The sequence below is a fragment of the Malania oleifera genome, chromosome 9 (assembly GCF_029873635.1).
Source record: "Malania oleifera isolate guangnan ecotype guangnan chromosome 9, ASM2987363v1, whole genome shotgun sequence".
Lineage (NCBI taxonomy): Eukaryota > Viridiplantae > Streptophyta > Magnoliopsida > Santalales > Ximeniaceae > Malania > Malania oleifera.
In genome coordinates, this window is record NC_080425.1 from 55368921 (window position 1) to 55381766 (window position 12846).

The 12846-nt window shown below is 36.1% G+C and overlaps 1 protein-coding gene across 1 annotated transcript; it reads right to left on the reverse strand.

Moving 5' to 3' along the window:
* Positions 1–316: 316 nt before the first annotated feature.
* On the reverse strand, positions 317–12299 carry LOC131164718 (O-fucosyltransferase 29). Its single transcript, XM_058122138.1, has 9 exons — positions 11699–12299; positions 10220–10310; positions 5584–5660; positions 5385–5473; positions 5076–5265; positions 4527–4708; positions 1834–1936; positions 1263–1591; positions 317–1161 (listed from the first exon to the last, which is right to left on the reverse strand). The coding sequence occupies exons 1-9, from the start codon at positions 11936–11938 to the stop codon at positions 753–755; spliced, it is 1710 nt and encodes a 569-aa protein (XP_057978121.1). The 5' UTR covers positions 11939–12299; the 3' UTR covers positions 317–752.
* Positions 12300–12846: the final 547 nt, after the last annotated feature.

Genomic DNA, 12846 nt, shown 5'->3' on the forward strand with positions numbered 1-12846 from the left:
ATTTCAGAAAACCAAAGAGCTTCGTGTTTCATGTGATGGGAAAAAATTTACGCGTCTCAGAGTACCAGATTCAATAGTCCTACCTCTACCAGGGGCAGTATGTTCAGTAGGAAACGCAGGGTGCAGAAAATTCATGGAAATGTGAATTGGTTCACATAAAGGTGCACGAATTTTAGAATTTAAATCTAGCGTTATATAAATTTCTTAAAAATTTTAACCTAAATTTAAGTCTCGGAATCTAGTAGGGCCAGATTTTATCAAATCATTTATGACTCCTCCATTCCACTGATATTGTAAATCTAGTCAGAAATTTGAATTGACGGGGAAGGAAAGAAGTTTCATTTTGTCATGACTACAGGGCTTCAAATCCCATTGATCTTTTGTTTACAATGATAAGGTATTTGCTTTTGGTTATTGTCCTGAGTTCATAAAAATGATAAATAATGTAACGTAGAACCCGCAAGTAATCGTACAGGTAGAAAACTAGTAATTACAATAAGCTTAACATCATTGATGCACAAAACAAGCTGGAGCAGCATAATTTTAGCTCACCTACTCGCGCTATCTACGTTCCTAGCAGAACTATGGACAATTGCATACCCTATCCCTGAGAACTCGTTTTCCCAACTTTGGTTTAGCCAACTTTCCGTCCAGTGTAAAATTGATGCAACGTCAAAACATCAAGTTGCAGAGCTTGTGTCGGCTTAGTCAGGACAGATTTCGGTCACACTAGCAACATGGAGCTTTTTCACTTACTTGTCTTCCAGAAACTCAGCCTCCTCGACTTCTTCTGCCAGAAATGCTGGCCCTTCTCCCATGTTTCTAGTGTTCAATCTCTGCAAACTCCTGTTGTCTTGAGTTTCTGTGCTCTGGCCAAATGTGATATCTGAGACATTGTGGACTTGCTGAGATGAATAATCCTCATCCTCATTGTTTTCTTCCATAGGGTAATTGAATGGTTTCTGGCAGACACAAGAGGATGGAAACTCGTGAAATTCGCCTCTTCCCGGCCTCATCTCCTCTGGTTCGCCCATGAACCCCTTCTGGTATGACTTCACCTTTTTGGCAAATGTATCCCAATCCATTTGGTGTCTTGCCATGAACAAGGAAGTAAGCTTCTTTGCATTTGGTCTGATGGTCCTCTTATGACCCATGTATCTCCTTTGATTTGAGACCAGAAATATGCGAATTATTAGTGACAACAATTAGATAAATACATTTTTATAGGAATGGTGCCAAAAGAAATTCTTTCAAGTTCTTACCTTCGACCAGCAAGAATCTTGGCCATGTTTCCGTTATTATTAGTGACAAATACATCACTCTCATCACACACAATGTAGTCAATGGCAGCAAGCTGAGATGAGAAAGGAAGATAAGGTTTTAGCTCTTCACTAGCAAGCATCTCCTTTGTATAGAAGTTGGGGAAAAGTTCTCTGAGAGGTCGTAATGTCTCTTCTCCACCATATATTTCTCCCGATGCAACATAGAGAGATGTGTCATTTTTAAAACCAAGGGCCCGCAACATCAAACCCACTTCATGAGGCGTAAGTGGACATTTTCCCCGTTTTCGCTCTCCCTCGGGGCTTAAATCCTGAAGAAAACAATAAAGGAATTTTTTGATAAATCCGTAAATCGCTTAAGGATATTTGCTCCAAGTTTACACAATGGAATGGAAGGAAAGGATACCAGACCATTGAATATTTTTCAAGGAATAATTTATGAAATGTATTCAAGAACAATTGTAGATTGCATAGTTCTCCCAGCAACAGGTTTTTCCCATCCAGCTGAGATTAATAAGAAAATGTCAAAAGTAGTAAAGGATAGCAATCTTACGGGTAATGTTGCCCATCTTTTCCTTATTTGACCAAGCTCATTTCTCTCTTTTTCACCTCCACCATAGTAGCACCCAGAAAATGCTAGCATATCAGGTTCAAACCTGCCATGGGTACACCATATCAGACCAGAAACACAAAAAATAAAATAAAAGGAGAAGAAAAAATTCAGACAAACAAAGCATCAGTGCATGTGCATGTGCATGTGCATGTGTAATAGTGCCTTTGCTTTCTTGTGAACCTGGGAGGTTGATATTAACATGGAAGCAATACCTGTAAATTATACTTCTAAGAGGCAAAACACCTTTTCACTGTTGTCCCCATGTAACAAAATTATGATTTCCCAAAGTACCCCCAATGACTCTTTGGCCCTTCCTTCACTTGCTTTTCCACTTAATGCATGCCTCCCACACTTTCTATTCTCTCTCCCCCCACCCCAATTTTTAGTCTCCCCGTGGCTCTCTCTCTCACCCCACACAATCGCATTTCTTCTACTCATGTCTCTCTGTCTCCTCTCTCTCTCTCTCTCTCTCTCTCTCTCTCTATATATATATATATATATATATATAATAAGTTTTGTTGTTGTTTATCAAGATCGCATTTATGCACAGAAATAAGAGATGAGTTGAAGACATTAACTCAGCAGCCAAGTCTTTCATTTCCCTCATATTCACTCCAACAAGGAATTGTGAAGGGAAATCTTTATTATTGCGACGAGCTTTTCGTTTCCTCTCCTTTTATAAGTATGCAATTCCATTAAGAACAGAGCAATAATTTGAGACCAAATGCTATAATTTTACTCCACTAAAAATCTGATAGTCATTTTAAAGATTCTCATGTATATCTTTTGTATGCGTAGTACGTATATTTATTTTTATTTTTTTTAAATTTAATTACTCATATAAAAGTATAAGTTGGATAATAGTGATTTTGTTAACTTCTTAAATTTGTATGGTAATAATTTAGGGTGAGAGTAAAAAGAAAAAGTTATCTAAAATGCATTATTATTATTATTATTATTATTATTATGGGAACAAAGAAGCTCATATACACACATTGTTTGCGTAAATTCTTATTATTTTTAATTTAATGAATTTTTATGCTAGTATAAGTAAAATAATAGTAATTTTTAACTTTTTAAATTTGTGTATGATGGTGATAATTAAAGAAAATGTATCTAATTTTTTAATTTCTTCTATGTATTCTACAGCTTACATTCTCATTGCAGAGAAAATTTGCAATCCCGCCCAAAGTGTAGGTTAGAAGCTGCTATTCACTAAGAGACAGAAATTAAAAAAAAAAAATGAAAATAAGATGCACATTGCACAGAGGGAGCATTTCCACACAAGAAAAGGGAATATACAGTTCCACACAGTAAAGGGGAAAATGCATTTTCAAGATGCAACAGGCCTGTTCAGTTGAGTAAAACAGTTTATTTTTTAGTTCTAATTTTCCAAAGAATGTCACCTTGTTTTCAATTTTCCAACATTTATACAGAACACCTGGAAAACAATTAGAAGTCATCTTTCAACTTTTCTACATATATATCTTGGAGAACAGGAAATCTGGAAAACAAGGTGGTAATTGTGTGTAAATTATATGAAAAACTGGAAAGGAAAAATAAAAATGTTTTCCACAAGTGAAAAAAAGGCCCTAAGTACTCGCATGAAATGTCAAAAGGAGATCATAAAGTTCTCTCCTAGAGCTGGAGGAGTCAACTTCTTGAGAAAGTAGAAGATCGACTTTCAGAAAACTTAAAATTGAATGACATGAAGAAAGAATATCAGTAAAGAGATACAATACAAAGAGCTTTCTTCATACGGTAAAGGCCATTCCAAGGGTTACCTAAAGGCATTCACTGAATTCTACATTGAATAATTAAGTAAAATGAGGATTGAGGAAGCTATTGAGCAAGAAAACTAAAGGGCTAAGGCAACTTTACCTTCTTTCTTGAAGTCAAGAAAAGTAGTCTTGCCATTACCACTACCTTGTCTTAGGAGGTCCAATATTGAGTCACAAGGAAATGGGAATCTCCAAGTTACTCAAACTAGAGATTCTCAAAATACCAAATACAGGCTATATAAAATCCTAAATCATGTTATGTTTAAGGTTGCCAATAACATGGCATAAATATAGGGCCTGTTTAGCTGTTTCCATTTTTACTTTTTCAAAGAATTACAAAAAATTTAATTTATTTTTTAGTTTTGCAAAATTTGTACATAAAGATGGGGAAAAAAAATTTGGCACTATTCACGTGTGAAAAATAGTTTTATTTTTTCATTTCCTTCAAATAGTTACAAAAATACCATTTTGTTTTACAATTTTCTGAATTTGCAAATGAAGTTGGAAAATATCTTTTTATTGTTTTCAAAATTTTTCAGATTTCTTATATAATTTTTGGAAAACTGGAAAACAGGGTGTCTTTTTTGTAATTATTTTGAGATCTAGAAATGAAAAATGAAAAGTGTCTTACAAACTAAACAAACCCTTCATTTTAACACCTTTTTAATACAAACTTTGGGAAACATAAAATAAGCTGGAAATTTTATAACTCTTTGGAAAAATAAAGATGGGAAATGGAAACTGCTTTCCACAACTAAACAAGCCCATAAATGCCCCATTTCATGGCCACAGGCAGCAGGCTAATGTTGAACAAACGTGAGGTAGATTTTCATTTTAAATAAAGAGATTAACCTCAAGTGAACTGCAATGTAACGTTTAGCCATCTTACGCATCCTCTTCACGAGTCTCTGACCAATTTCTCTTATAGGTTTTGTAAATCTTAAAGCATGATAATTGACACGGCAGCGCAGCTTTTGTAGTTCTTCATCAAGGTTATTGGCAAGCCTGTAATCGAACTTCGTCAGCTGCACAACCTGCAAATATAGAAGTCTCCATGAAGATAAATCATAACCTAATTGACAGCTGGGCTCACATTCAAGCATTTTGACCCTATTCATACGAAGAATTTAAGATTACTACACATGGATTGCCCAAGCTGTGTTTCAAATTATAACAAATCAAAGGCAGCAAGTAAGAAAAACCCAGATATCTCAAAACATCTAAGAAATAAGCAGAGCAGTTAAACTGCCCCTTCTGCATGCCAAAAAAATGAAATAAAAAATAAATAAATACGCAAAGGCCAGGGGATCTTCTGTTTTCGAAAGAAAGACAAATTTAATGAAGTTAATCATACAATTTATGCAATTAGCTTTAACAACAAGAATCGCATGGCCTTCTTACACGTCTCCTTAGGAGTATAGGCAGAACTTGATCCAGATAATATTCAGGAGTTGATTTCCTCGGGACACGCATAGTATATGGAGGTTTTTCCATTGATCTCATTACTTTATCTGGTACTCTTTTAACAATGGTCACATCCTTTGCAAGGGAGGAAATGAACCAATTGACATCGAAAATGTTGAAAAAGTCGCTGCATATCAATGTGTAGATAAGAAAATAGTTGTACGGTTACATCTCACCATTAATAAAGACCAAAAGAAAAACCACATTAAGAGCTAGTGCTAGCAAGTTAGTAGAATCTTGACTCACCTAGCATCTTTCCAAAAGGAATGATGATCCAACTCAGGCACAACCAATGTAGCATTAAGAATCCGTGCAACAACAATAGCATCAGTTATCTGGTTTAAGGAATTGATTAACAATTAGAAACAAGTAAATCACACAAATTAATTATATCTTGATGCAGTTTCTGAATGTTCTTTTGCTTTCAGCGAAGCTTTCCACTTACTCCTGTTCTTTGTTGGTTTAATCCTCCGCTTGCAGCAATAAGTAAATAGCCATTTGATGATCGCTCGCGGACAGCACCTAAACATCAAAATCACCAGTCCTCATGCTCATCATAGATATCCAAACTAAAAGTGGAAATCATGTGATTGTTAAGATATCAATATTTCTCAACAGCCGACAAGGGATGCAGCACAGGAGATTATTAAAAATGTGAAAATATGAACCTTCTACAAAAGATATTGCATTGACTTGAAAATGTTTCGATCATCAAAAATTGAAGAACTGGCAACACGCGATTCAGGGTTTGCTAAAATGAAGGCATTGTCAGTTTGTTCAAGGTTATGGCAAATACTGGTAAAGACAAGAATTCCAGAATGTTATCCAAGCGATGGTTTCCAGTGAAAAGACAAAAATGAAAGAGCATGCTATCAATGTGTGGAAAAGGATAAATGGTTCATTGTTAAGGGCTCCAATAGTGGGGAAAATTAGGTATTTTCTTTATTGATAAATGACCATACTGTTAACAAGAGTTATAAGCACAAGAAATTAGAATCACCATACTACAGTGCTTGGAAAAAATTCCATGCTCTATAGAATTGTGACCAATGTTGCAGAAAAAGCATAAACATAGAAGCATCAAACTTCAAGATCTTTCAGCAAAGAATGAGGAACCAACACAGCTGGAGTTACCAAGAGGCCAACTCAATAGATGATCAACTTTATTGCAGATCAAAGCTTCTAAATTCTACTGGGGATCAACAAATTCCTGGAAACCAAATGACCAACAATTATCAAGGAATTTGGAAGGAAGCTTGAGAGATAATTTTACAAAATAACTAGAGACCTTAAAATCATAAGGTTTCAAAATTTGCCTGCTAAACCTTAGTCTCATGAATTCCAGCCATAATCAATGAAGAAAGCATAAGAGAAAATTTTACAAAATAACTAGAGACCTTAAAATCATAAGGTTTCAAAATTTGCCTGCTAAACCTTAGTCTCATGAATTCCAGCCATAATCAATGAAGAATCCTTAATAAAACTTCCAATCATTCTTGGCTTAATGAGGTCATTTAGTCCTCTAATATTCCAACAAGCAATAGAAAGTTTCACAATTAAGATTTTGCTGTGCTGTTAACTCCTCCAAGCTTAGCTTGACTTTTTGGGGCACCTCTTCCTTTGTCCCTTTCTTCCCAAAACTTTGACTCTTCTCCAAAAGAAGTTAATTGATTTACATTATTGGAAGCAATGTTTTAAAAGGCCAAGGTGTAAGGCGAGGCGTTTTAACCCTTAAGAGGTGAGGCATAAACCTTAAAGTGTTGGGACGTAAGCCTTTTGAGAATTTGTTTTTAAGATAAAAATATGTAAATTAATAATATATATTTTAAAAATAAGGACAATGGGGGTAAGGCTTGGGAGCGGGTGGTCTCGGGTTCGAGACTTGGGAGCGGCCTCTCCAAAAATGGGGGTAAGGCCTGCCGACATCCACCTCTCCCAGACCCCACTCAAAGTGGGAGTACAGCAATTTTTTTTTTGCAAACTACCTGTTAGCCATTTAAAAATTGCTAACTTGAATACATGACATAAATCATGACAAAATATAGCTATGCCATAACAAAGTTCAAACTATTTTTATGATTTAAGATACAACTCTCAGTTATTTACAAAAGGTTGAGGTTCAAGATTTCCAAAAATCAACTCATATTATGATATTCCTTTTACAGAAACATGTAGTTAAAATTTTTTACCAATTCCAACTTGAGAATCACACACCCAAAAATGCGTCAACCTCAACCACAAAGGTGCATGCCTTTTATAAAAATGCATAAGCCTCAGCATGTAATGCATTAGCCTTTTTGGAATTTGGTATTTTAGATTAATCCTCAAGGCTTTTTAGGCGTGCCTTGGCTTGAGGCGAGTGTCAAGGCGAGCCTCGATTGAGCCTTTTAAAACACTGATTGGAAGTATAGGCGGGCAACTACATTTTTATTTTTATAGATATTCTTAGGAGTAGCTTGCACAACAGCTGAGACTTCCTCATCGGCTCCTTCGTACCAATAACAGGACCCCTAATTCATCTGCATTACTAATCCCCATTTTCTCTTGCTCTAAATGCCTCTTTGAAGGGTTTCTTCAAGGGAAAAAAAAGGTGTGAGGCAAGATGACACAATTTCTACTTAGTTGTTTGTGATGGTGATGGAGAGTTTTACCAAAATCCTAAAAAGGGCTTCTACTCATGATTGTTTGATATATCATAGTGACTACAGAAAACCTGGTATAACCAATTTATGCTTTACTGATGAGTTACTAATATTTGCGCGTGGTGATTCAAGTTCAGCCAGCAGTATTAAACATGCCTTCACAGTTCTACACCATTTCTGGAAGTCGAAATCTAACCCTACCAAATCAGAGCTTCAGAGAGTTTCAGTGTTCCTGACTCAATTAAGCAAGAGATTAATCATATTTGGGGTTTCCCGAAGGTCAGTTACCTGTTAAGTATCTTGCCCTTCCTCCTGTTACCAACAAAGTTAATAAATTTGATTGTGCTCTCTTAGTTGAAAGAATCATTTCAAAGATATGTAGCTGGTTGCCTTTCTTATGTTGGTCACCTTCAGCTCATTAAATCAGTTCTCCCTAACCACACAGGGTTATTGGTGTACAGCTCTCTTTCTTCCTCTACCAGTGTCAAAGATTTGGAAAATGTACTAAAAGCTTTTCTTCATACGGGTAGTGACTGGAATACAGGAGGTTGTAAAATTAGTTTGAGAGGGTGCTTGTAAACCTTTTTCCGAGAAGGTTTGGGTTTTATAATTTGCTGCAGATTGGAATCAGGTTTCAGCCTTGAGTTTCTGTGGAACCCTCATGGTTTGAAGTTCTTTCTTTGAGTTACCTGGATTCCTACATTTAAGCTGAGAGGCACAAGCATATGGCATTAAACCTCCTAAACATACTTGGCCTTGGAGAAGGATTTTAAAAGCTAGGGAAACAGCTCATCCCTACCTTAAAAATCACAGGCAACGGCAAAGAATCCTTTCTATTCTATGATAAGTGGCATGTGCATGGCCCATTGATTGAGCACTATGGTTCCCATATTCCTTTTGAATTTGAACTCGCTGATTCAGCTAATATTCCAGATATTATTTCTGGCGATTCACGGACTTAGCCAAGAAGGCTATTGAGAAATGTTGCTGCTATCAAGGAAAGTAAATCCTTCTTTCTTAACTCCACCACAGATGATAAAGTTATCTGGAATCTGAATTCTGCTGGCATATTTTTCTTCTTTTCTGCTCTGTATCTCATCAAAGAAAAGGAGCCAGAAATCAGGTGGTACATTGTTATCTGGTTCAAGTAGCATATACCCACACATTCTTTTATTTGCTGGTTGGCTTGGCTGTTTGGATAGGTTAGGTACAATGCATAAGCTCTTCTCACGGGGAAAGCTAGCGCTCCTTCTTGCCTCCTTTGTCACAACTCAATTGACAATATGGGGAGCATTTCCTTTTACTTGCTTGCAGTGCTGTTAACGACATGAAAAGGAATGTGTCACAGGCCTTGGGTATTCCTGGGAGATCTTCCTACTGGTGAGAGGAATTAAGCAGGTTATCTGGTATGTGTATTCAAGCTTTCAAGCTGTCATCTGAGGGCTGTTACATGGAATATCTTCCTACTGAAGTGAGGAATTAAGTAGATGTCATGAGCCTTTAGCTGCTGATAATATCAGTCTGAAAATCTTATTTGATATTAAAAGTAGATTGTAGTTTTAAGACTTTTGACATGTATTTCTCTTCTTGATTTTTTGTCCTTCTTCTGTTCTTTTAGGCTTACCTAAGTCTCTTCGTTGTATTTTTCCTCATGCTCTTAATAGTTAATATATTTTTCTTACCTTCTTCATCCAAAAAAGATTAATTAAGACAGTACCGAGGAAAAGGCAACTAAAATATTACAGAGAAAAGTGATTTGATTGATGTTAGAAGTAGTAGGAGTGGATAGGTCCAGAAAAAATGAGGTAGAGGTATTAAGGAAGGATACAAAGACCCCCAACTTCTGGAGGATGTTGCCCTAGATTCAGCAGAATGATAGAAAAGGATCCATCTACTATATAGTTTACCCCAATCAGTGGGACTTGAAGCTTTGTTTTCAGTATTGTTGTAGAATTAAAACTCTATTCTTAGTGAGGAAAAATAAGAAGATTATTTGGGAAAATTAATAAAGCACCTACAAAATAAAATGACCGGTTGAACAAGATTAAAAGGGCATAACTGAACTCATGTGCAGTTGCATAACAATGCAGTGTTAGAACAAAGTAACGCAGGTATTTGAAGCTTGAATAAGACATTATAAACCAATAACCAACCCCAGGAATGAAGCTAAGCAGGAAGGAATCTCTGCTGTCATTATTTCCTTTTACAAGTCTTTCATAGAAAACTCAATCGTGAAAATTTATAGATGATTGATAACATGAAAACTGTACTATGGTTTGTACTGACAAAGACAATCAGAAGATCAAGCAAAGTCATGAAACTGACTGAAAGGCAAGGGGCACATAAGAAGCAATGGAGATAAGCATATAATGTAGCATGGGGCATGGCAATCTAAGCATTATTCTGAAAGAAATCAAGAGGCGCTGACAGATAACTTACGAGCAAAATGAGGACCTCTTCCACTGCATCCATAGTAGAACTTTGAAAATTTTGATTTCCAAATATCAACTGGTGTATGACGGCCCTCATCCTACAGGATTCAAATCAGTCGCACATAAAAATATGATCTTAAATATCGTAAAATAAAGCACCATGGAAACTTTTCAACACTTGTGCTTGCACATAAATGGATCCATAGACAAAACATGCATGTGAGTATGTATAAACACATGCAACTCAACCAAACAATCACTTTCACTTGGGTTGGGAACTTCAATCCCACTGATCTGTGGATGAAAAAACACAGTAAAGCCACATAATGTACACTGGGAAAAGAAAAATAACAGAAATTTAGAAAATTTATTTCCATTTAGTTTTCAAAGCAGATTTCGCCATACATTGTTTCATGACTTCAAAAGCAACAAATACAATAGAGCAACATGCAATCAACTATGTAGATGCTCAAAAGCAGCTAAAAAAGCTGAAGAAGTTTTTGCAGAGCAAGATAGATCCACTAATTATGTTTAGATAGTAACAGTAAGGATTATCAGCAGAGCAGACAAGGAATTACATGATTGGGAGGTACTAATCTGTACCCAACCCCATGTCTTAAAAAACAATTGAATCACATTCACAACCTCAAGGCAAGGAAAATTAGCTGCTTGAGATTTATGTCAAATTTCACGAAAAAATCATGTCATATATCCTGCACAGGCTTATTGATAGTTAGCTTTTTTCAATGACAAATAGTTGTAATCATCAATTTGAAACAGATAAGAAAAATATAAAATATCATACAACAAATGCTTGCGATTCTCATTATATTGATTCCACCCTGCACGTCTACAGTAAAAAAAAAAAAAAAAAATTGGCGTTCTTATGTCTTAAGAAAGAAAGACATAGTAGCTTATTCATGCAGGCAATGCTGCATATGGCGAGAGAAAGAGTTCTAAAAATGTTCCACTAGAAAAATATAAAGGGTACCAAAAAGAAAAACAAAACGAAATGAGGTTTTGTTAATCCTTCCCCCCTCGGGAGGGGGAAAAAGAATAAAAAAAAAAAGAAGCAAAAAACGAGAGAGAGAGAGAACTACAAGGGTTTCATTTTCTCTTTCTAGCTTGTGGGTTTTGAGTATTTTATCAGACCATGGGCTACGGGCTACAAGGGCTCCCAAAGTAGGCAAATAAACAAAACTAGATAAAAGTCACTTCATATTCCAATACAAGAAATAACGAAGATGTCAATGAATACTTGACACCACGATCACAACTCTCCGCCAATGCAGTCACATCCCTCCCCCCATCCCCACCAAAGAAAAAAATCCCAATGAGAATTCAAAAGTACTCAATCAGAAGTTCAAGTTTCAGCCTTCAGAACAATGCTCATGAACAGCCCACCAACACTCTCAGACACAAACAGGTAGTAATTAACACAGCATTACAATTCCATTTCAGAGAGAGAGAGAGAGCATAACATTACCAGTTTGGAGTACAAGCTGCGCTTGACAAGGCGCTGAGAGTACCACTCAAGATCAGAAGCCACATGGCCAGTGAAAAGCGAAATCAAACCCAACCCAAACAGCATTAACCCGCACACCACCGACCACGATATCGGCCTCCTCTGCCATCTCCAGCACACATGTTTCGGACTCCCGCCGTTGCGCAACAAAGCCAGATTAGCCGATACCACGCTAAGCCTCCAACCCTTGGCCACCCCCATCTCGGTTTCTCCCCAAACGCGGCCTCGATCTCATAGTATTGCCTCCGAAAATCACCCCAACCCACGACTCTGCCTCTGCGCGAGCTCAGAGGTCTTCAATGGCGAAATTGAGATAATCTGGAGGAGGGAGGGGAGGGCTTCAGTGTAATTAATGCGACGGCGAAGGGGAAAGGGGATGCCCTGCAGTTTCCAGAGGGACAGAAATTAGAGAGAAAAAGTGGGTAGAGAGAGAAAGGGAGGTGCTTTTTGATTTTGCCTGCTTTTGTCGATTTTGAGAATTGCTCGATAGTTCTAATGGAAAACGAGAGGAGGGGAAGAGGGCATGTTCTTTCTACAGGCTTGTGAGGGTTAACTACCCAACGGCTGCTTTATAAATTTTAAGGCTGTGTTTGATAACATGAATATGGTGGCATGAATACAATACAGTTTTATATTTTTAAAATTTTAATGTATGTAAATTTAAATTTTATTTGTATATAAAAATTTAAAATTTCTATATTAATGAAAAATGTGATATAAAATAAAATAAATTTTATTTAAATTTACATAAATTTAATTTCAATATTTGAAATAGATATTTTCAATATAATATTTTCATATTGGGATTCATTATTCTAATGTTTGGGTTGTGATTTATAAAGGACAAATTATGATGAAGTATCAAAATACAAGCAACATAATATAAAATAAAGGTGATTTAATTGTTTTGATCTATTTTTAGTTGGCAAGTTCCAACTTAGATTATGTAAATGTTGCTAAAACTATTTTTTCTTAACTAACCCTTGAATTTAAGATTTCGTGTTAACCGAACATACAATCAACCTAATCAATCATAGGAACCCATCAAGAGTTGTAAAATATAAGAAGTCTAAGTTGTAGAAAATAATTTTATTTTTTAAAGAAAATAT

Coding starts and splice junctions, on each gene's coding strand:
- LOC131164718 (XM_058122138.1), bottom strand. CDS start 11,938: ATGGGGGTGGCCAAGGGTTGGAGGCTTAGCGTGGTATCGGCTAATCTG. Junction 5,661..10,219: donor AAGAGGTCCTCATTTTGCTC/GTAAGTTATCTG, acceptor TTTGATGTTTAG/GTGCTGTCCGCGAGCGATCA. Junction 1,162..1,262: donor AAGATTCTTGCTGGTCGAAG/GTAAGAACTTGA, acceptor CTCAAATCAAAG/GAGATACATGGGTCATAAGA.